The sequence below is a fragment of the Xyrauchen texanus genome, chromosome 20 (genome assembly GCF_025860055.1).
Source record: "Xyrauchen texanus isolate HMW12.3.18 chromosome 20, RBS_HiC_50CHRs, whole genome shotgun sequence".
NCBI lineage: Eukaryota > Metazoa > Chordata > Actinopteri > Cypriniformes > Catostomidae > Xyrauchen > Xyrauchen texanus.
In genome coordinates, this window is record NC_068295.1 from 12,024,623 (window position 1) to 12,046,148 (window position 21,526).

At 38.2% G+C, this 21,526-nt stretch overlaps 1 protein-coding gene across 5 annotated transcripts in view; it reads left to right on the forward strand.

Annotated features, from left to right (window-relative positions):
- The first annotated feature begins 496 nt into the window (after window positions 1-496).
- The window catches only part of LOC127660677 (mitogen-activated protein kinase kinase kinase 4-like), a 39,870-nt gene continuing 18,840 nt past the window's right edge, over window positions 497-21,526 (forward strand). For 4 of the 5 annotated variants that reach the window (XM_052151038.1, XM_052151040.1, XM_052151039.1 and 1 more), the window contains exons 1-7: window positions 497-697; window positions 13,342-13,517; window positions 15,125-16,443; window positions 17,110-17,358; window positions 19,259-19,411; window positions 20,766-20,923; window positions 21,147-21,263. In XM_052151038.1, coding sequence (XP_052006998.1) covers window positions 675-697; window positions 13,342-13,517; window positions 15,125-16,443; window positions 17,110-17,358; window positions 19,259-19,411; window positions 20,766-20,923; window positions 21,147-21,263 — 2,195 coding nt within the window. In that variant the 5' untranslated portion in view covers window positions 497-674. Of the gene's footprint in view, window positions 698-924; window positions 1,072-13,341; window positions 13,518-15,124; window positions 16,444-17,109; window positions 17,359-19,258; window positions 19,412-20,765; window positions 20,924-21,146; window positions 21,264-21,526 lie in introns of those variants that run through there. The other variant, XM_052151042.1, reaches the window with a different exon arrangement.

Here is a 21,526-nt window from a genome sequence, read left to right on the forward strand (position 1 = left end):
ATTATTATCTGCCCATATGTTTTTGTTAAAATCGTATCGACATAAAAAATTCATATCTGTGAATCTAATATTATTTTATTATTTCATACAAATTTATGCAAATCACTTAACAAAAGAACTTAACACATAGTTTAAAATATATTCTTTAAATGTTCTCAATAAATGTTTATTATTATTAATAATTCAATGTTTTAACAACAACAAAAGCAGCAATAATAACAATAATATGTTGCCGTGTGTATACACAAATCAATCTTTCACTCATGTGCCCTAGAAGAAAATAAGAAAATAATAATAAAAAAAACAAACAAAAAATACAGATCTGCCACATTCAGGACTGGAACGTTACTCTTTTGTGGGGTCTGTTTTTCTGCAGTTCCTATGTGCGACTGACCGGGGCGGCCGTGATCCGGTGGGTGGCAGCGGTGCGGCGGATCTCGTGTACTGCACGAGCTGCCGTAGAGTGTGTCACTCCCTCATCAGCGGCTCGCTGGAAACATGGCGTCAGTGCACACACGGGCGAGCCTCAACTCTGCAGACGGATAGAGAAAGAAAGTGTGCACCGGGACTCGTATCACACACCTGTCTTTGCGAAGTCGAGCTGTATTTTCCTGGACATGTTCTGATTCATGCACTGGTGAAAGGAGAAACATTCAGTCGATTCGGCACCGGTTATGGAGCCTCCGGATGAAATGAGGTACGAGAAGCGCATCAGAGCCAATGCTTGTGCATATGCGTGTTTGAGTTTTTTTAGTATGTATGTATGTGTCTCTGTCTGTCTGTATGCTTTTACGCAACTACACAGCCGGGATCTGGACACGCTGCCAAATAGTGCTCCTATCGATAAAATAGTGGGTACGACTTGTGCGCATGCGCGAAACCGCTCCAACCCGCTTCCTGCCACAAATTGAGCCCGCTTTGCAGTGCAACACTAAGCAAGAATTCACATTAAAGTTGCAAACTTTTTCCAAGCGTTGAAAATCGCTGCATCAAAGAAAGCGTGTGCATGTTTGCATCTGTTTCTGTGGGAAAAGCTCAACGTTAATGGAAATAAACGGACCTGTGGAAAAGGTGCGTCTGTCTGCAAGATCATTGTGTTTAGCTAGCGCGCGAGTTACGGGAATGTGTGTGTGTTCCTTTTTTCACTTTCTGCATCCTACTACTAACATTTTTGATTTGTATATTGTTTAAAGGCAGCGTTGCATGGATGCATCACAATCTGTCCAGTCCTATTGTCTATGTGAGACTATAAACTTTTGTTATCGGTTCAAGTTTGTCTGCATAATTTCTCAGAAACTCTGCACAGAATTCTCAAAATATCACGCATACGACTGAACTCAGAAGTTAACGAGTAAAGTAGGACGTTGAGCCGTTAGCAACAGACATAATTGAATGGACAATATCAAGCAGGTTCATCAAGAGCCCTGCTAATCAGACTGACACACTCACAACCAACTGGGAAGATGGGGAAATGTTTGATTTGCAATTCCCAGAAACAACCAATTTGCGCACAGTTGAGCGGGAATGATCGGATTTGACGTGGAACACTAGTGTTGTAGTCGAGTAATTTTTATGTTTATATGTATTTTTTTTATATTGCTTATGAACTGGTGTTTTGCCCCTTGACCTAGGTGCAGTGCAAAGCTTGTTCTGGCAGTTTATCCCCCCATATCTCTTGAGTGGCCTATGGCCAAATGCTTGTTTGCAGTGCATGTTGTACTGTCATAAATTAGTGTTTTATCTCACTCTCCTACTGTCAAATCTTAGCTTCTACATTTAAAGAGATAGTTCACCCAAAAATTAAAATGATCTCACCATTTACTCACCCTCATGCCACCCCAGATGTGTATGACTTTCTTCTGCTGAACACAGAACAAATATTTTTATAAGAATATTTCAAATCTGTTGGTCTATTCAACCAAGTTAATGGTTGTTAGAACTTTCAAGCTCCTAAAGCAAATAAATGCAGAACAAAAGTAATCCATAAGACTCCATTGATTAAATCCATGTCTTCTGAAGTGATATGATAGTTGTGAGTGAGAAACAGATCAATATTAAATCCTTTTTTACTATAAACCTCCACTTTCACATTCTGAAAGTGAAAATGGAGATTTACAGAAAAAAGGACAGTTCATTACTTTTGGAGCTTTAAAGGTCTATCTACCATTCATTGTATGAACCTACAGAGCTGAAATAGTCTTCTAAAAATCTTAATTTGTGTTGAGCAGATGAAATAAAGTCATCCACATATGTGATGGCATGAGGGTGAGTAAATGATGAGAGAATTTTCATTTTTGGTTGAACTGTCCCTTTAAGTCCTTCATTTTCAGATCAGAGGCAGATAGTGTTGTTTGCACCCTGCTCTGTGCATGAGACTTTGCTTTAAAGGCCTGAAGAATGTTTTCTATTGTGTTTTTTCATAGTCTTTTCACTTATGACCCCACGCAACATCACAGACTGTGTTTACTCTGAACTCCCAGGAGACAGCTTCTCAAGAATGCTTTGTTATGTCTTTTCCTGCCATCCTCGCTTTTCTAGTCAATTTTCATAATAAGCTGAATTCAGTAGTAAGTGTTAAGGGCAGAGATAACTTCTTTAGAATACACAATGACGAATGTTATCATGGGTTCTTCAGGCATATTACACACAAAAATGAAAATTCTGTCATCAATTTTCCTTCTGATGCAGAACACAAAAGGCAGCATGTTAGCCTCAGTCACCAATCACTTTCACTGCATCTTTTTTCCATACATTGAAAATGAATGTTGCCTGCAGTCTAACATTCTGCCTAACATCTCCTTCTGTGTTCTATTAAAGAAATTAATTCATACAGGTTTGGAACAGCATAAGGGTGACAATGATGTCCCTTGTCTGTACAGTTCATGTGAACTGGATCAACATGGGGTGGGCTTTAAAATCAGTGTGCATGGCATTTAGAGGTTGAAATTGCACGCTGTGGCAATAAAGTATTTCTTGACCTTGTGTGTTGACTCGAGGGCAACCCTAAGAGCTTGTGTATATCAGTTCATGGTTGTTGATTCCAAATGCATTGGAATCCTTACAGGTATGATTTTGTGATGTATGTTATCAGACATTATCAATGTTATTGATTGTTTTTCATTATTCTGCAGTTAACAAGCATATCATCTGTCACCATTATGGCTGCATAATGTGACATGCATAACTGAGGTTTTGACATTTTATATCATTGTTTTGCATGCTGTAAATCCCATCCCTGTTCATTTATGACCGCAAACATTCCTCAATTCCAGGATGTGGTACACTAAAAGAATGTTGACCTCGCATCCTGGAGGCACTTATGACTGGATCTCATAAATTTATTGCTCTGCATAGTCCATGATGCAAATCTTTGGATTGTCCTTTCTAATTTTAATATTACCTCAATATTTCCCACATTTTGATATGTGAAATTTTCACTAAATGATCACAATGAAGATGATGATATTGAATAGTTTTCTTTTATACGCACCTATGTAACAATGCATAGTATAGTTAAAGGAATAGTTCACCGAAAAAGTTAAATTCTCTCATCATCCCAGATGTGTATGACTCTCTTTCTTTAGCAAAACACAAAGATTTTTAGAAGAATATCCTAGCCTTGTATGTCCTTAAAAGGCAAGTGAATGGGTGCCACATTTTATAAGCTCCAAAAAGCACATATAGCCATTATAAAAGTAATCCAATGACTCCAGTGGATTAATGAATGTCTCCTGAAGTGAAGTGAAACGCGAGGTGTGTGTAAGAAATAGATCAATATATAAAACATTTATTTTACCAAAATGTTTGCTTCGGGCCAGCTCATTGATGAGAGTGAAGTTCAAACTGCCTCTCGTGTAACATAAGCGCGTATGCCTCCTCAGAATATATATTAATATGTAGATACCTTATTAGCAGCTATTCCTATGGACAACAATACTGGTTCCACCCAAAAGCAGTTTATGCTGTGGTCTGAGCAAGGAGCTTGGTCTGAGGCATCTTCTCCATTCACTTGCATTCAAACCGATTCAAACAGCTCTCCTTGTTGACCATTCCAAGATGGTGCCGCAGTTGACGTATTCAAAGCAGCCGAATGAGGCCTCCATATGAATGTCTATGCTCTTCTGTTGTAAACAACACTGCTTCCGTATTTTCTCGTATTATCTCGTATTTCACATGTCAGTTCTTACTTGAACTGACCAATGGCCTCACGTCACGCGAGAGGCCACATTGTTTTGTAAAAAAAGTTTTAAATATTTATTCCTTACATACACCTAGCGTTTTGCTTCAGAAGGCATTAATTAATCCACTGGAGTCATATGGATTACTTTTATGATGGCTATATGTGCTTTTTGGAGCTTCAAAAATTGGCACCCATTCACTTGCATTTTATGGACCTACAGAATTGAAATAATCTTCCAAAAATCTTCGTTTGTGTTCTGCTGAAGAAAGACTGGAATGGCATGAGGGTGAGTAAATGATGAGAGAATTTTAGTTTTGGGGTGAATTATTCCTTTAATAAACAGCAAGTTACCTTTTGTTTTTTATATACTTTACACTTAAAAGCATGTAAAATGTCACACAGTGACTTCAGTAAAACATTTTGAGTGATGGCACAAATTAATCTTTACGCTTTGAACCGATTAACTGAAATCAAGAGTTCGAAAGAACCAATTTGCAGAAATGAATCAAAGTTTTGAGATTTAAATAAGATACACTATTAAAATAGGCTTTCTCTGTTTTAGCAATCTCATATTCACGAGTCGTGACATAAGGAGTGGGTAAAAATTTTAATAATCAAAATTCACACTGTAGGTTTATCTCATACTGGCAACTGGGCTAAATAATCTATAATATATCCTAAAAATGCAATATATCACCCAGCTGTAGAAGTTAAGGGATGTTTTGTGTTTGGAACTAAATGAGGGCTGAATAAATAATAGAATGTTCATTGAATTTTCATCCCTTTTAACAACAGATATAAACTGAATTTAAAAGGGTTTCTAGTTCCTTTCTGTTCATGGTTCTGGTTGCTCTTTCCACTAAGTTCTTTATTTAGGCTATGAAGTTAGTATGTTTGGGGTTTATATGTTAGCCAGGCACCTGTATCTCTTTGCCCAGCAGAGGCTCAGCCCATATTGTCCCCTTTTCAGCTTGTCTACAGGAAGATGTAACACATCAACCTGAAGCGATTGCTTTTCCAAACTCCCAAAACTAGAACTTTTGTTTCTCACATAATACCTTCCATTATGCTTTCAATTGTACTGTTGGGGTGTGCACCAGGGGTGGAGATTAGAAAAGCTGCCCTTGTTGAGTCCTCTATGCAGAAGGTGGCTAGACAAGGTTTGTCATTGGACCCTCATGCAACACACACATTCCTTTCTTTTTTGCATGTGTATGGCTTATTGTCACCCACCCACACACTTACACACACATTTATTCTGTCCTGTGGCCTCAAATGGTCATTATGTGGACACAGGAAATGATACTTTATGAATCTGTGACATATGATGTGTGATGGAAAATAGAGCAAAGGAAGTGGTTTGTTTTAAAATTAGAGCATGGCATTCACTCTCCCTAGGTTATATAGGCTACAATTACAGCAATGAATCATAGACCTAAATGTGCCTATAGAGGTCTTGCAAGTGACCAGCCTTTATAAGAGACTAATTTACAAGAGAAGTAATTTCATCAAGTTTGAGCAATGCAATTAAAGGCAACGTGAAGACAATGTTTTCTTGCTGAGGCTTTCTTTGCAGTGTGTTGTATGAGGAACTGCACAAACACTGGGATGATAAGGATTCACGGCAACATGATGAAACCTCAAAGTGCAGTACTTGAGGAGTTTTCAGTTAAGGAAAATGTACAGGAACAAAATAGTTTCTGGATTTGGTGTGGAGACAGAATCTGGCTGATAATTGGATGTACGATCAGTAAATGGTGTCTCCAATTTGATTTTGCTAGGTCAGGGCAACCAGTGTACATGGTTACATTTGTGCATTTGGTAGATGCTTTTATCATGCAGTGCATAAAAGGTATATATTTGATCACAGGAAATACAATTTAAGATTTTTAGGATTTCATTTCAGGATTCCTCCTTTAAACGATAAAGTGAATGTACTACATTTTTGGACGGTCCAAAATGCATATTTAGAGTGCATCAAAATAACACACACGACTTCTGTCGACAAATACATTTCTTCTGAACCCAAATGAAACAAACCAATAACTACAAATGTTCACTTCCGTGCATCTCTGTGACCTGCGCTAATGAGAGGGATGACGTAAGCTCATTGGTAAAGTCACGCGTCACGTGTAGGAATAGACAGGAATTGTTTGAGAAGGGGCGCTGTACAAAAGTTTAATTGTCTTTGCTGTAGATTTGTATTTGTAGAAGTGTACTGCTTAAAATGGTTGTTTGGCATATGTATCCTGGATGCTTCAACCTTCAGAAACCCCAAAGAAAATGCACGCAGGGAAAAATTTTAACTTTTAGTGCATAGACATCTCAGTAATAATGCGAGTTACAAGATGTGGTGTATTTCAAACATATTTATTAAATATCTCCCGATTAAACGACACTAACAAAAGTAGCACCTGTAGAGTCCAGAAACATGCACTCTTTCATCTCTTGCCCTAGTGAGAGAACATGTGTTCCCTCATTATAGTTCAAGCAGCAACAAGTGAAAAATAAACTATTAATACAAACGTCCATCTAAATGACAACGTAGGGAAGGAATTTATTTGCACCTGTGGGTTATCAGTTTGACTCTGAGTTTTATAGGGCTATCTGTCTTTATATAGAGAATAATTTGTTAGCCTATACTTAAGTTAGGCTTTTTTAATAAGCCTTTAAAACATTTTTAAATTCTTTTTGTCAACAAAAACTAGGCAAAGTGATATTATTAGGAAGAGGAACATTAATTTAAAAGTGACCTTGTACAGAAAGCTTACATATAGCCAGTTATGACAGAGATCTTGATAAAAGGTGAAAAGATCGGTATCATCGGCTGTAAAAATCCTAATTGCTACTAAGGACCATGGCTGCAACTTACAAATATTTTGATAGTTGATTAATCGAACGATTATTAGACTATTCAGCGATTATTGCAACGATTAATCATTAGCTCTTAACCGATTATTCAGCTTGTGTCCCGACTTAAAAGGTTGTATTAAACGTGCTTACTAACAATAAAGAGGACAAAATCATCCTTTAAAAATACCTCTAAATGACATTCACTGAATTAAAGGGAAAAATACTTTATTACGTTTAATTCAGTAAAGAAATTCACTGCAAAAATCCTATTGTTATCAAAGGTTTTTGTCTTATTTTCCATTTAAAATGGTCTAAAAATCCTTAACTAGATACATTTACTTGAGAATCAACATATGAGATATATTTATATAAAAGTGTATTTTTTTCACTTGGTTATACTTCTGCAAGTGCAGTAAAGACAAAATGTACTTATATTCAAGATCTATTCTCTAAAAGCAAGTGCTTGTCAGTTAAATGCATGGATTTTAAGATATTTATATTTTTGATATTATATTCAAGATTCTCAGATAAAAATCAAATCAAAAACATATTTTGTTGCAGTGTATAATGGGGTGAAGACTACCCTGTCTCACCTTTTTGTTCACTTCAATCCATCTTTAAATCCAATTTTTTTTTTTTTTACAATTTTAATCTCTCCCCTTAGATCGGGACATTTGCACAACTCATAGAAGAGGCGCTGACTGCACAGAAAAATGCCAGTTTCTGAGTTTTTTATTTACATGATCTGTTTCCATATTATTTGAACTTTTATAAAGCTATAACACATGAAATATAACTTCTTTTAAGATGTAGCACCGGGGTGTTTCCTTTAGAACTCTGGCTCCACTTATTCCACAACGAGAGTGCTTCTGTATTTACTTATTTTGTATTTTTGCATTATAATTCCTTAATACTTTGCGATCTACATCACCTGAAGCTGTTTTGAAAGTTTAGAGTGCATCTGGACTGTGAGCTGTTTTCTTCCTCTCCTCAGTCAGGTGCGAGCTTCAGTGCTGCTCTCGCACATCATCAGAGTTTAATGTGATCTCATATTACGTTAAATGAGATCAAACAACTATTCAACAATGAAAATGTTGCAGATAACTTCGACTAATCGTTTCAGACCTACTTAGGACTGGCTCTTGTGTGTTGAACTACTTACACCACAGGATCTATTTGGCATTTCTAGTTTGAAAGATGTGCCCAAGCCTCCGTTACTAATTTTGAAAACCACACTTTAGACCTTGTAATGACAGCTTTGGCTGTTTCTCAGAAGTTATTGAAGAAACAAGGACCTGTGTTTGTGTGTGTTTGTGTGTTTGTGTGTTTGTGTGTTTGTGTGTTTGTGTGTGTGTGTGTGTGTGTGTGTGTGTGTGTGCGTGCGCGTGCGTGCGTGCGTGCGTGCGTGTACAAGAGAGAGAGAGTGCGTGAGTGAGTGACTGAGTGTGTAATTACCTGTGTCTGATAGTTTAACTCTATTCCTCAGCTGTAGTGTGATAGTAATACGCTCCAATCTTGGAGTGATGCTGCCAAATGTGCTATCTGAATTATCCTACCAGTATTTCATGCACGTTCAAGTGTTTTGATGTTGAAGAGATTACATGGAGAATGCCAGTTTCTTGTGAAACTTATTTTGACACCTACACATCTCACCCGCATGTTGAAATTTTATGTCTTCTCCCAACTCATATCAGCTAGGCGCCCTGAGCATGCTTGATTACACTGTCAGTACTATCAGCAGTAATGCTGAAGCTGTTAGTTGTACTCTGTTTCTCAGCTATTGGATAGTAGTAATCTGAGCGATCATAGTGTGAGACAATTCCGGGTGATTTCAAAGAAATTTGTACACTGACTGATGACACACAGTTGCTCAACTCTCTCCTAGCACTCACAAGATGGTCTTTTGTTGCCACCTGCTGGCTCAAATGTTTAACATCACAGGGATTAATCATCTATCTGTTCTTACAAATTTGGAACGCCACAAAGTGTCCCAGTGCTTCATGATGGAACGTCTCTCGCCCCAATAAGATTCGAGGACTTAAACTAATTGTTGTATAATAGGAAATATTCCCTAACTATATTCCCTATTTTGAAAACAAACAAAATTAGTTTTTAGGCTCAAGTGAATCCAGAGCCATTGCACTTGTGCTTTAAAAAGATTGAAGCCTCTTGTCTTATTAGGCAATATTAAATATCAATTACATGACATCATGAACTCTAGAGTACATCATAGGCAATAGAAGTTGGTTACTAACAATGTCTTTGGGCATATTTTCAGTGTACTTGGGGGAAAAAGTCATGTGTGGAGCTATGTTAGTAACTGAATGGAGACAGAGGCACTGTTCTCCAATCAGGCCCTAAGTGTGTCTTGCAGGGCCTCAATCAATGAATCAATCAGTAGCTCATCAGGGAATTTTTTTAGTGAAAGTATTGTGTGAATGTGTGTGCACATGCTAGTGGTAGCAAGGCCTCATGTCAAAGTTACATAAGTTAGTGGCATGACGGATTATTTGTTCCATGCTGTCGGTGACATGGTGTTCTCTCTGGTTTTGCCTCCTTTGAAACATCCTTTGAAAAATGAATCTGTTTATTTCCATTCTCTGCTTATGATCATTACCTAGCCTGTACTTAGAAAATGCACATAACTTTGTTTTATTCTTTTTAAGCAATTTAAGGGTAAATTCATAAACATCTAAGAGTATACAAATATCTTCAAAATGGTGAAAGTATGAAGAGATTATGTTTTTAACAGAGCCTTTCGCTAGCTGCAACCAGCCATTGGATGCCGAGACTCGACCACATGCTGCTCGCACACAATGGAACACTGCAAGCTCCGACAATGACTCCAGTGGCGGGTGGGGTCAGAGTTTACTGGCCACTGCTGCAGCGAGACAGATGTGGTCAGCACTGTTTATGGCCCTGGTCAAAGGCTTTTACATTCCACTGCTGTATAGTCCATTCTTGATAAACTTAGACACGCTATGCAGTGGACCCGAGCTCCATATGCTATCGTAAATCAACACCCTGTTGCTTTTGTGTGTGGTAAGGGCTTGATGTTCCCCCAGGTTGGATGTCTTTCAACAGGCTGATAGCACTGAGGCTGAATTCTCTAGACTTTTCCGCTCAAGTGCTTAAGCAGCATTCAGTGATGATGCGTCATGACAACAAAACAAACAGCCAGTGCCGGAGTGATTTCAGCATTTCCTCTGTCATTCCTTAAGGGTTTGGTCACAGTTAGGCTCTGCCCAGAGCTGCGCCTTCAAACACAAATAGTCTGTCACTCTCCCAGAAGGTTGTTCTGGATTTCACTTGGCTGCTTGAACTACATTTTTGCACAATAATGATGCAGCATGCGTGCAACTATTTTGCTTTCTTTGCAGACATCATTTACCTATGGTAGAATTTGCTCAGAGAGAAGCTATGGGAACATTACACAATCAGTGCTTAATTTGCAAAGGTATTTGGACTTTACTCCAGCAGTCTCAGTGGTTGAACCTTTGGAAATGATGTCATTGACATGTTTGTTATTGAAAAGGGACACCCATCAAATTACATGCAGTGTGACCATGCAGTGTGTATAATAGGAAAGGGTCATGATTAGGGATGTGTATTGATGCAGGATTTTTAATTCTGGTTTCATTTCGATTCATATGGGTATATTTTGGTTACAATGTCCATTTTGCCTATATATGAAAGAAAATTTCTTTCAGGTAATCCTTTTAATTATAAAGGGATCTTCTAGGTAACCCTTTTTGATACAATTTGGAAAATTATATTTTCATTCGTTTTTCGTCATATTGTTCACATTTTAACTTTTGAAAAGTTTTCAAATTCAGTCTATTGCATCAATAAATGTCTTGAAATGGCATATTTGTTGTTACATATATATTGTTTACATGCATAATTTGTACTATTTACAAGTATTTACATTGATATGTAGACACATGCTTAATCTGATGTCTTAAGATGGTGTCTTTTGAACTACCACCATCAGCCAGTGGGCGCACATTAACGAGAGAGGACGCACACTATTTCTTTAGCGCATCCGTGCTATTTGTGATTCTAATTAAATGTGGTTTTTTTTTTATTTTTATTTTTTTTATCAACAACTGATTGTAATGAACTGAAAGGGCATTAAAAGAGACATTATTCAAAGACATATGTATTGCTTGGTGTCTCCTCTGGAGACACCGAATGAGTCAAACCAAACTTTTACTCTCATCAGGCAGTGAAAGGATCTCTGTGATGAACTTCTTTGCCACAATACTACTCAATAACTAGTCAATTAAATCTGAAAGTTTACCAGTCAGTGGCTAATCACAGGCATTTTTAGTCTCATAGTGTGAAAAATATCTGCATATGCAAGTGATTTACTTGCGTTGTAGAGAGTTGCTGCATAAATTGTAAGATTGATTTTGGGGTTTAGGAATCAGAATCGAGATTGTTCTAAGTTCTAACGAATGTGCATCACAATATTGTGGCTGTATTTTTGAAACTGTGTAATTGAATGCTTATGGCCTGGCTTCCTTCACCTCCATTGTAAGTGTCTTACTGTAACAGTGACTTGTGTTGGGCCCGAACATTCCTTAAATAATATACTGCTGCATTTCTTGTATAAAAAGCCTCCCAATTAATCTGGCTGATCAGGGCCAGATGAACCAGAAACTGGTTGACTGAATGACTAGTTGGTTCTAATTATACAGGACCAACTAGTCATTCATGCAACTCAGCAACTAGTAGATTTTGAAAAGTAGTTTTGCACATCCATATTGGATTAATGGTGCAGAAACCTTTTACGTTCTCCTTTAGAAATGTAAATGTTTTTGGGTGGTGTCCATATGTTAAATGGCAGCAGTGATGGTGGTATCGGGCTGAATGTTCTGGCATGCAGTAATTCTGACAGACTTGGGGGTGGTCTGGAGACTCCCTGAGGGACTTGGTGATTTTTATGGCACTGTTCCAAAACTTAGTGAGCTGCCTTGCTGTCTCCTGCCTACATAGGCTGCTGTCTTCAATGGCAGCATCCTTACTGAAATGATGCCTCATAAGAGACTCTGCTGTGTAGAGGAGCTCTACATAGGTGCCTCTACACAGCCCCTAACCATATCCCCCACATTTTTGCACAATGTGTGGACTTTTCAGATGGTCTCTTACCCACCGTAGACAAATTGTCAAACTTATATCAATTTTAAATTAGCGATCTGGAACAATTTCACAGTGACGTCATCTGTCGTCCACCATCTTGGATTTATTTTTCCATCGAGCTCATCACATTGCATTCTGGGATCGCCTAACCAAGGAAGGATAGATACGATGCTACCTTAAAATTTGTCCAAAACGAGGTAACTTATGAGGCAGCATAATTAAGATACCTATGTTTTGGAACTGCCTTTGCGTTGGGAGCGTGCTTGTGATGTCTTAAAATGCTGCCTCCAGAGAAAGCTCACTGGGATTTGGAACAGATGTGTGTGTAAGGGGCAGATGGATGACTCTGGCTTTGCTCTGTGCACTTTGTGAGTGAAATCCCAGATTGACTCAACCAAAGTCTGACCCCATTGTGAAAGTGATCCCTCACTAGACCCCCCACACACACACTAGCAAATGCCGTCCATTTGGTTGGTTTCTTTGTCTGCGGGATAAAAGGTTTCATGGGATTTTACTTACAATTAGGCCTAACATATATTTAGATATGGATTTATTTGTCACAAATATAAGTAACATCTGACCATTACATCAAAGCCAGCTAGTGATGTTTATGATCTGTGGCATACTACTTGAACCATTATGAACTTATATATTTATAAGCATTATGTTTACTTGTTTTCCTATTTTGAATTGGACTATGTGAAGTCAATTTTAGTGTGTCTGTTAAAAATAAAAGTAGGACACATACTAGTTTATTCATCCCCAAGTGGAAATTTAAGTGTTACAGCAGAAACGTAGAACACATTTTTTATACAACACAAAACAATAAAGGAATATGAGAGAAGGCGACTAGAAATAAATAAAGAAACAAAAAACTACACAGCTGCAACAGACTGCCACACACAAAGTGCAGAAGTCTGGCCTCGAGTTTACAGCTGCTTGGTTTGTGGTTAGTGAACATTCTTAAGTGATATGCAGTCTGAACACTTGCAGTATGTATAATCTCAGGCTGTTGTAGCTTGTCGTGAGTCACTTCCAGTGTAGACTCCATGTAGCATAAGGTTTACACAGTGGATTTTGGCAAATACATGCTGAGCCTGGAGTGCCTGTTAAGTTCATTGCTGCATTATGGCATAATCTTGTCACATTTGTTTCCTGTGCAGGCCGGGGAACTCATCCAAATATGTGTCCCAGGAGAACACTGAGGTGGATGAGTCTTGGGATGAGCCCAGCCAGGAAGAGGAGACTCTGTACGATACCTCCCCTCCCCGGACTCCCCGGCTGATCAAACGCATGTCCAACAAACACCAGAGAAGTAGCCAGGTGTCAAAGAGCAAAGGTAAATGCACCTTTTTGAAACTTTATTTTAGGGCTGCACAATTAATCGAAAAACGAATTGGGATTATGATTATGGCTGCCACGATTATGTAATCGTGACAACGGACAATTACAGTGTTCAATTTAAGTCTGCTAATGTTGCATCAATGGTTTCTGTTTACAATGTGTTTTTACAGTGGTTGAGTATTCTAACCAATCACGAACATGTCCGTTGAGCAATGATATGGCAATGGCCAATCAGAGCCGCTTCGATTAGTCCTCTGTCCTATCAGTAAAGACAACTGGTCCTAATGCACAAGCTTTAACCAGTCTTAATGCCCAGATGCTTGCTTTATGTCCTAGCTCTGTTCTCGTGGCACACGAAAATTAATACTGAAAAAACATCACCTGACACGCGAAAAGAAGCTGTAGAACGAGTGCGAAAAGCACTTTTATTCATTGCATATTGCACCGATTGAACATAGATGTTAAATACACTGCAAATGAGCAACAGGACAAAACTAAAATGCTCCCGTTCTAATCAAAGCACAGACGCGGTGTAAATAATTGATTTATTATGCTGATTAGACAGCTTTGTTTTTAATGAGAACATTTGCAAGAGTGCAGAACATTGTGTGGAGTGTCATAAGCTTGCGTCGAAATGCTGCTCTCAGCGTAAACCTACAGTGAGCGACAGCAGTCATTGTAATGGGAGAGTTTGTCACGTTGCTCGAGTTCTCTGTACAATTTAGAAAAAAACTTAACAGTTTTGCTTTGTTGTGTTAATAAGTAGGCCAATGTGATTTGTATAAAATAGCAATAAAGTAATTCACTGTTCTAAGTGTAGCCAACAAAGAATATGGCATGAATAGCATATTTCAGGAATCACAGTCATCGTTATCGCGTCTGCTCTAATAAGACCCATTTGCCATGCAGCTGGTATTGGTAGATTTAAAATTTTCATGAATCACAGAAACTCTGATAGCAAATGACTGTTTTTAATTTCCAAAGTGTAATCACTTGAGGCAAAAAATTAGATTAACTTGGTCAATTTAAATCTGCTTTTAATAAGTTTGAGTATTGAATATGCCACATTATTTACTTTATGTGGACTAATAATTTAAGCAGTAATTTAGCAATAATTACATTTATTGTATAGCATAGATATACATTTAATAATTTGCCTTAACAAACATTATTACAATCTAAAGTACAATACAATATAATGCTTAAAAGATGCTCAAATTTTTCTATAACCGTGCTGCCCTACTTTATATGCATGTCTTTTAACCTTAGCGATGCACAGCCAAGGTTCTGAAATGACCTGTTGTACATTCAAGACCTTAAAATTGATGCATGTGACATTTTCAGCCAAGTGAGCATTGTATCGTCGGCCTGGTTGATATATTGGCCTATGACTCATAGGCATATCAAAATAAATCTTTTGTAAAGCTCCACGTCTTGGTTTTTTGGCCATGTTTTTTGTATTGCTTTCACATTATACAACAAGGACATATATGAGATATGCCAAGTAAAATGAGACCGGGAAAATAATCTTTTAAAAATTGTTAAAAAAACAGTTTAGTTTGGTTGTTGGTCACTAATTTGCATCTCTTCTGTCATCTACAGAGAAGCCCTGTTCCTCCAGCCCATTGTCCCAAAGAGAACGTGAGGGAGCCCGATCAGCTGAACCTCCCGAGGAGCACAGTTACAAGCAGGAGAAGAAGCAGCGCTTCAACCAGCGCTCCAACGAGCGAGATAGCAAAAAAACCTTTGAGGGCTCCTTTATGCTCGAATCAGTCTCTAAATCGAGTACCATTGGCTCTAGAAACATGGACCCCCGCAAGCCCTACCTGAGCTTGGGCATGCTCCCTGTGCGCACCCACCGGCAGACCTCTCGCACCGACTGTCCGGCAGACCGCCTCAAGTTCTTTGAGACCCTGCGGCTCCTGCTCAAACTCACTTCCATGTCATCCAAGAAGAAAGAGAAGGAACAGAGAGGCCTGGAGAACACAGCCTTCATGGGCCAGAACAATGAGGTTATCTGGCTGGAGTTACAAGCCTGGCACGCCCGCCGTAGCATCACGGAGCAGGACCTGTACCTGTACACCGCCCGCCAAGCCATACCTGACATCATCAACGAGGTACTGCACTTCAAAGTGGACTATAGCAGCCTAGTCGAGCATGACTGCAACCTCACAACAGAACAGAGCAACTCCTGTCCTGGAGAAACCAACTGCAGAAATGATCCTTTTAGTTTCAGCACCTCCTCCACATCGTGGGGCAAGGTCGATGCTGCTGCTCCTTTTTCTTCAGCATTGGAGTGCAGAGAGCACCTGCAAAGGCAACGAATCGCCTTTGATCAGGTGAAGCGAGTCATGTCGCTGTTGGAGTCGGTGGAAGCTCTGTACCCATCTCTGCAAACACTGCAGAAAGACTATGAGAAGTATGCTGCCCGAGATTTCCAGGGCAGAGTGCAGGCGCTCTGCCTGTGGCTCAACATTACTCAGGACCTCAATCAGAAGTTGCGAGTGATGGGCACCGTGCTGGGCCTAAGGGAACTTTCCCGCATCGGCTGGCCTGTCTTTGAGATCCCCTCACCTCGATGCTCACACGAGGACGAGGATGTGGATGAGGATGAGACTGAGTCTACCGCTACCTTCACCACGGAAAACGATGGGGAGGAAAGGACCTTTAGTGGGGCAGCTAGCAACGGAGAGCAGTCGCCCTGCCTCACGCCAAAGTTTTCACGCCTCATGTCGGAAGAGGAGTTCCTCCCACAGGACAGTGAGACCCAGTACTGTCCCACCGCCATCTATAGGCCATTTGTGGATAAGGCACTTAAACAAATGGGACTGCGTAAACTGATCCTCAGACTGCACAAGCTTATGGACCGATCGCTACAGAGGTCCAGAACTGCACTGTTGAGTCACATGTCGGCTCAAGAGGTGAGAGAACATCTGTAGAACTTCTAGTTCCTGGAAGGACATTGGTTTGGTTCTGAATGTGAGACATAGAGGAAGATGGGAGATGTTTCTTTTGGCTTAATAGTAATTTTGGTTGTTTGGATGCATGTTTGAGTGGATGTTATTCCATAACTATGATTACATGCATCTGATTGAGCTTGATACAAATAACATTTCCTTTGCAATAGAGCTGTTCAGCCTTGACATCAATTTGTAGGTAAACCCTGATGTCAAATTCAACACGGGTTCCCTCAGGATTTTCTTATGTGTTTTTTATAATGGGATTTTTGAATTTATGAGGAAAATAAGGTCTTAAGTGACAATACTTGGACATTTTGTTGTGTAGTCAGCTTTAGACTATAGTAAGAGCAATAATGCAATTCAATACGGCTTCCAAATTCACGTTTGAGGTATGAAAATGTGTAATTTATGTTTATTAAATATTAAATGGATATCAATTGACCAATCTGTGCATGTAAACATACAGTAGCTCATGTGCTTTGTTTCCTTTCATTACTGAGCAGTATTGCAATGCATCTGTATATGCATATGTAATATTGAGCATTGGCTTTGAGGTCGATGTCTTCTTTTTTTTATGTTCACAAGAAAATGTCTTTAATCATGTTCTCGTTACAATGTTCCTGGTAGTTGTCGGCGATCCCAGGATGTTCTTTGCACTGTGACTACCTTCCTGAGCTATCCCGTCACCTGGGCGGTCAGGAGGATGCGGGTTCAGGACGGGTATCATGGGAGGAGCTTATGGACATGGACCTGCCCTCATTCCGGCCGGCCTTCTTGGTGCTTTGTCGTGTGCTGCTAAACGTCATTCACGAGTGCCTCAAACTGCGACTCGAGCAAAGGCCTGCAGGGGAACCGTCCCTGCTCAGCATCAAGCAGGTCATTACTTACAAACCTACATTTGTGTTACCTACTGCTTTAGCTATGGATTTATACCCAAAATGTGTAAATAAAAATGCTAGGTTTTTATCTTATTTTTCTTTAGTCTTTCTGAGATAGATAATGATTGTAAATTTAACCCAACTTCATTGTTGTTTTTAAGTCTTATATTTAAGTTTAAATTTTGTTGTCAGCCAACATTGTTTTTTTTCTACACAAATGGAACACTAGCTTTATACAGTATTTACCAAATCAACTTAAAATGTTATTATTATTATGTTATACTTGGATAATATAATTTTATCGGCCAATTAAATAATTTGCTGTATTCTATTTTGACCGTGCAGATAATCTTATATTGTCAGAATATTGACTGATTATTTGGCCTAGTTGATATATCAGTCTATAACTATTTTTATTTATTTATATTAGACTCATTCATTATTTTTAGCACTTTGTTGGTCTATTATTGTTTTACACTGATTTTTTACTGAGATGCTTCATGCCGTCTGTGTTTGGTGATTCCCACTGAACCAATAAGAGCTTTTCACTAGGGCTGGGTATTGATACAGATTTCCCAATTTAATTTGGTTCTTATTCACAAGCTCTTGATTCTCTCTCAGCTAATGCTCTTAATTATAAAGGAACCTTCTAGGAAACCCTTCTAGGTACAATTCAAATATATTAATTTTACAAATTATATTTTATCATTAGTTTTTCATCAAATTGGTCACATTTTACCTTTTGAAAAAGCTCAAATAAATTTTTTCCCATCAATTAATGTGTTGAAATTGCATACACTATCGGTCAAAAGTTTTGAAACACTTGACTGAAATGTTTCTCATGATCTTAAAAATCTTTTGATCTGAAGGCATATGCTTAAATGTTTGAAATTTTGTTTCGTAGACAAAAATATAATTGTGCCACCATATTAATTATTTCATTATAAAAATAAAAAAGTTTTGGAAAATTGATGACTTAATAAATAATAAAGAAAAGCAGCCAACATAGATGGGAACTCCTTCAATACTGTTGAAAAAGCAACCCAGGGCGATTGAGAAAATGTCAAGAGTTCATGTCTGCAAGTTCTAGGCAAAGGATAACTTTGAATATGCTAAAATATAACACAGCTTGATTTATTTTGGATTTTGTTTAGTCACAACATAATTCCCATAGTTCCACTGATGTTATTCCATAGTTTTGATGACTTTATTATTATTCTAAAATGTGAAGAAAAAAAATAATAATAAAGAATAAGTGTTTCAAAACCTTTGACCGGTAGGGTATATTATGTTGCATTTATATTTTTGTTACATGATTATTGTTTACTTGGATAACTTGTACTATTTACAAGTATTTATATTGATACGTGCATGGTATCTGTAGCACATGTGTGATTTAGAAGTAAATGTTTATTTTTAATCAACAACTGACTGTAAAGAACAGAAACTGTATTAAACGAGACATTATTCAATGACATATGGATCCGTGAATCATGTCTTTGAACACACAGAATGAGATAAACCACACTTTTACTCTCAGCTTGCATTGAAAATATCTTTGTGCTAATAACAACTACTTCACTATACTACTCAATCACTGGTGAGAGAAATCTGAACATTTACCATCCCGTGGATAATCATAGAATTTTAGTCATATAGCGTGAGATTTGTGGCATATGTGAGTGATTTACTTTCATTATAGAAGGTTGCCACATAAAGTGAATGATCGATCTTGCGATTTAAGAATCGATTTTGAGATTGTTCAAACGAAGATTATGATGCATGGGAAAATCAACATTTATACCCAGCCCTACTTTTCACTTTCCATACAACTTAATGAACTGAATTCCTAGAGTCATTACAAAATACTTATTTTTGTGTTTGTGCGTGTGTTGTAGTTGGTGCGTGAGTGTAAAGAGGTTCTTAAAGGAGGGCTGCTGATGAAACAGTACTACCAGTGCATGCTCCGTGGTGTCGTCACTGACCCCCAGGGTCTACAGACTAATGCCAACATTGACGAGTTTGAGGAGGATCTTCACAAAATGCTAGAGGTGGGATTTTACCTTCTAGTGTTGTGAATTTAGCCTGAAGATATGTACACAAAATTCAAGTACAGATCCCATCTGAGATAGTCCACCATTACCACCAGAAGTTCAGTGTTATATGACCCAGATTTTGCATGGTGTGAGTTTGTCTTGACAAATATGCATGAATGCGTGACTGTTTGTAATTAACAAACCCAATAAGGATATTACTGACATCTAGATTAACAGTACTATTCCGTCACAGTGACTCAGTGGGTGTGGTTCTCTGTGTTTGCTGGCTGCCAATTTGTTCCATGGATTTTTTGCCCAGCTCTGCTTTGTTCTTCTATTGCATTTTTTGTTTTTGTATGTGATAAATCTCCTGATAAAATTGTCACAAAGATTCGACAAAAAAAAATTCTTTAATATAAATTCTGGATGCCAGTGACTAGAGATATTTAAAAGTGAGCTAAGGCAAATGCTTTGAAATGAATCTATAAAGTGCCTTTATTCTTATCTGGTACAGGTGTTGTTGAGAGGAGCATGACATTTGAGTGGTTAATTTTCTGTGTTATCTCATGTTTTGGTGAGTTCTTGGACGGCAGTTATCTCAGAAGTGGTTACTGTAGAAAAAGTTGAAAAATAAGCTAGAAACTCAAATGTATGAAAAGTATGGTGCATGCTTACCTAATGCGCAGGAGTTGTATATGTGTCGTCATGACTAAACGGTCCTTTTTAAAGATTCCATCACTGATCATCAAGTTATTTGTAATCACTGGATAGGCAGTGAAAAATTTCTTTGGGACTCTCATCTCAAGGTAAACCAAAAGCAGCATTACATTTGACAGAAAACTTTCACTGAATAGTCGTTAAAAATCATGTTTATTTGGACCTAACACGATCAGGATCTCAATTAGGGTGACATTTACCACCTGGACACACACACACATACACACACATACACAAACACACTAAATGCAGCTAAAAACATCCTAATTTATGTAACTTTAATGTAAAGTATGTAATTGCTGCGCACTTAGCGTCATCAAATGGTATTCCAAAAATAAAACTGGTTTCCTGTAAGTTTCCCTTCTCTTGTATTATTTGAATAAATGGATAAAAAAAACTTCACCTTTAACCCATTGTATTGATGAGTAATAATATTTAAGTAAATATCTTTACTACAAAATTGAACATGTAAAAATACCACGCATGGACGTCTAATAACACTTTTGATTAACGACTCAAATGAATCACTGAATCGTTTTTTAACTGTTGTTGAAAGAGCTGTCATAATGAGGCAAATCGGACTTCGCAACTGAGTTAATAACATTCAGCCTGCTTCACGCCATTGGTGTGTTGTGTGTATCTGTGCATGCAGGTGTACTTTGACTACATGCGCAGCTGGATTCAGATGTTACAGCAGCTGCCTCAAGCCTCCCACAGCCTGAAGAACCTGCTGGAGGAGGAGTGGAATTTCACTAAAGTCATCACTCCATACATCCGAGGCGGAGAGGCCCAGTCCGGCAAGCTCTTTTGGTTCGTCTCTCATTTGGTGCACTGGCTGTTTCAAATTCTCTCCTCATTCATTGTGTTAAACGAATAGCAATATGTGACATTGTCTAAAGAATGAAGTTAATTGATGCAGGAAATAAACAAAAATATTTTTTGTTACTACATCAAAATGAAAGTGCACAATATAAGCGTCACTATACACGGTACAGCTAAGAATATGGATTCAGCAGTATTCTTGTGTTTTTAGTGATATTGCTGGAATGCTGTTAAAATCCACTGGAGACTTCCTGGATGCGGGCCTTCAGAAGAGTGGCAACGAGTTCTGGGAGTGTGCAGATGACAGCACTGCTTCAGATGAAATCAGGTGTGTTTGAGAGAATACCTCATGAGTAATTAACCTTTCTGAACACAGCACTAAATTGATCAAATTAGGAGTGTATATTTTGGTCATTTTGACTGTTCAGGTTTGATCAGATTGCATAACCTAATTAGGAATGTGGAAAACTACCAATTTTCATTAACAACTAATTGGTCAGTTGTTTGAACAACTAGTCTGTTAAAGATAATATAAGGCTATATATTATTTATATATTATAATAAGGCTCCATTCTGTTTACATGACTCTGA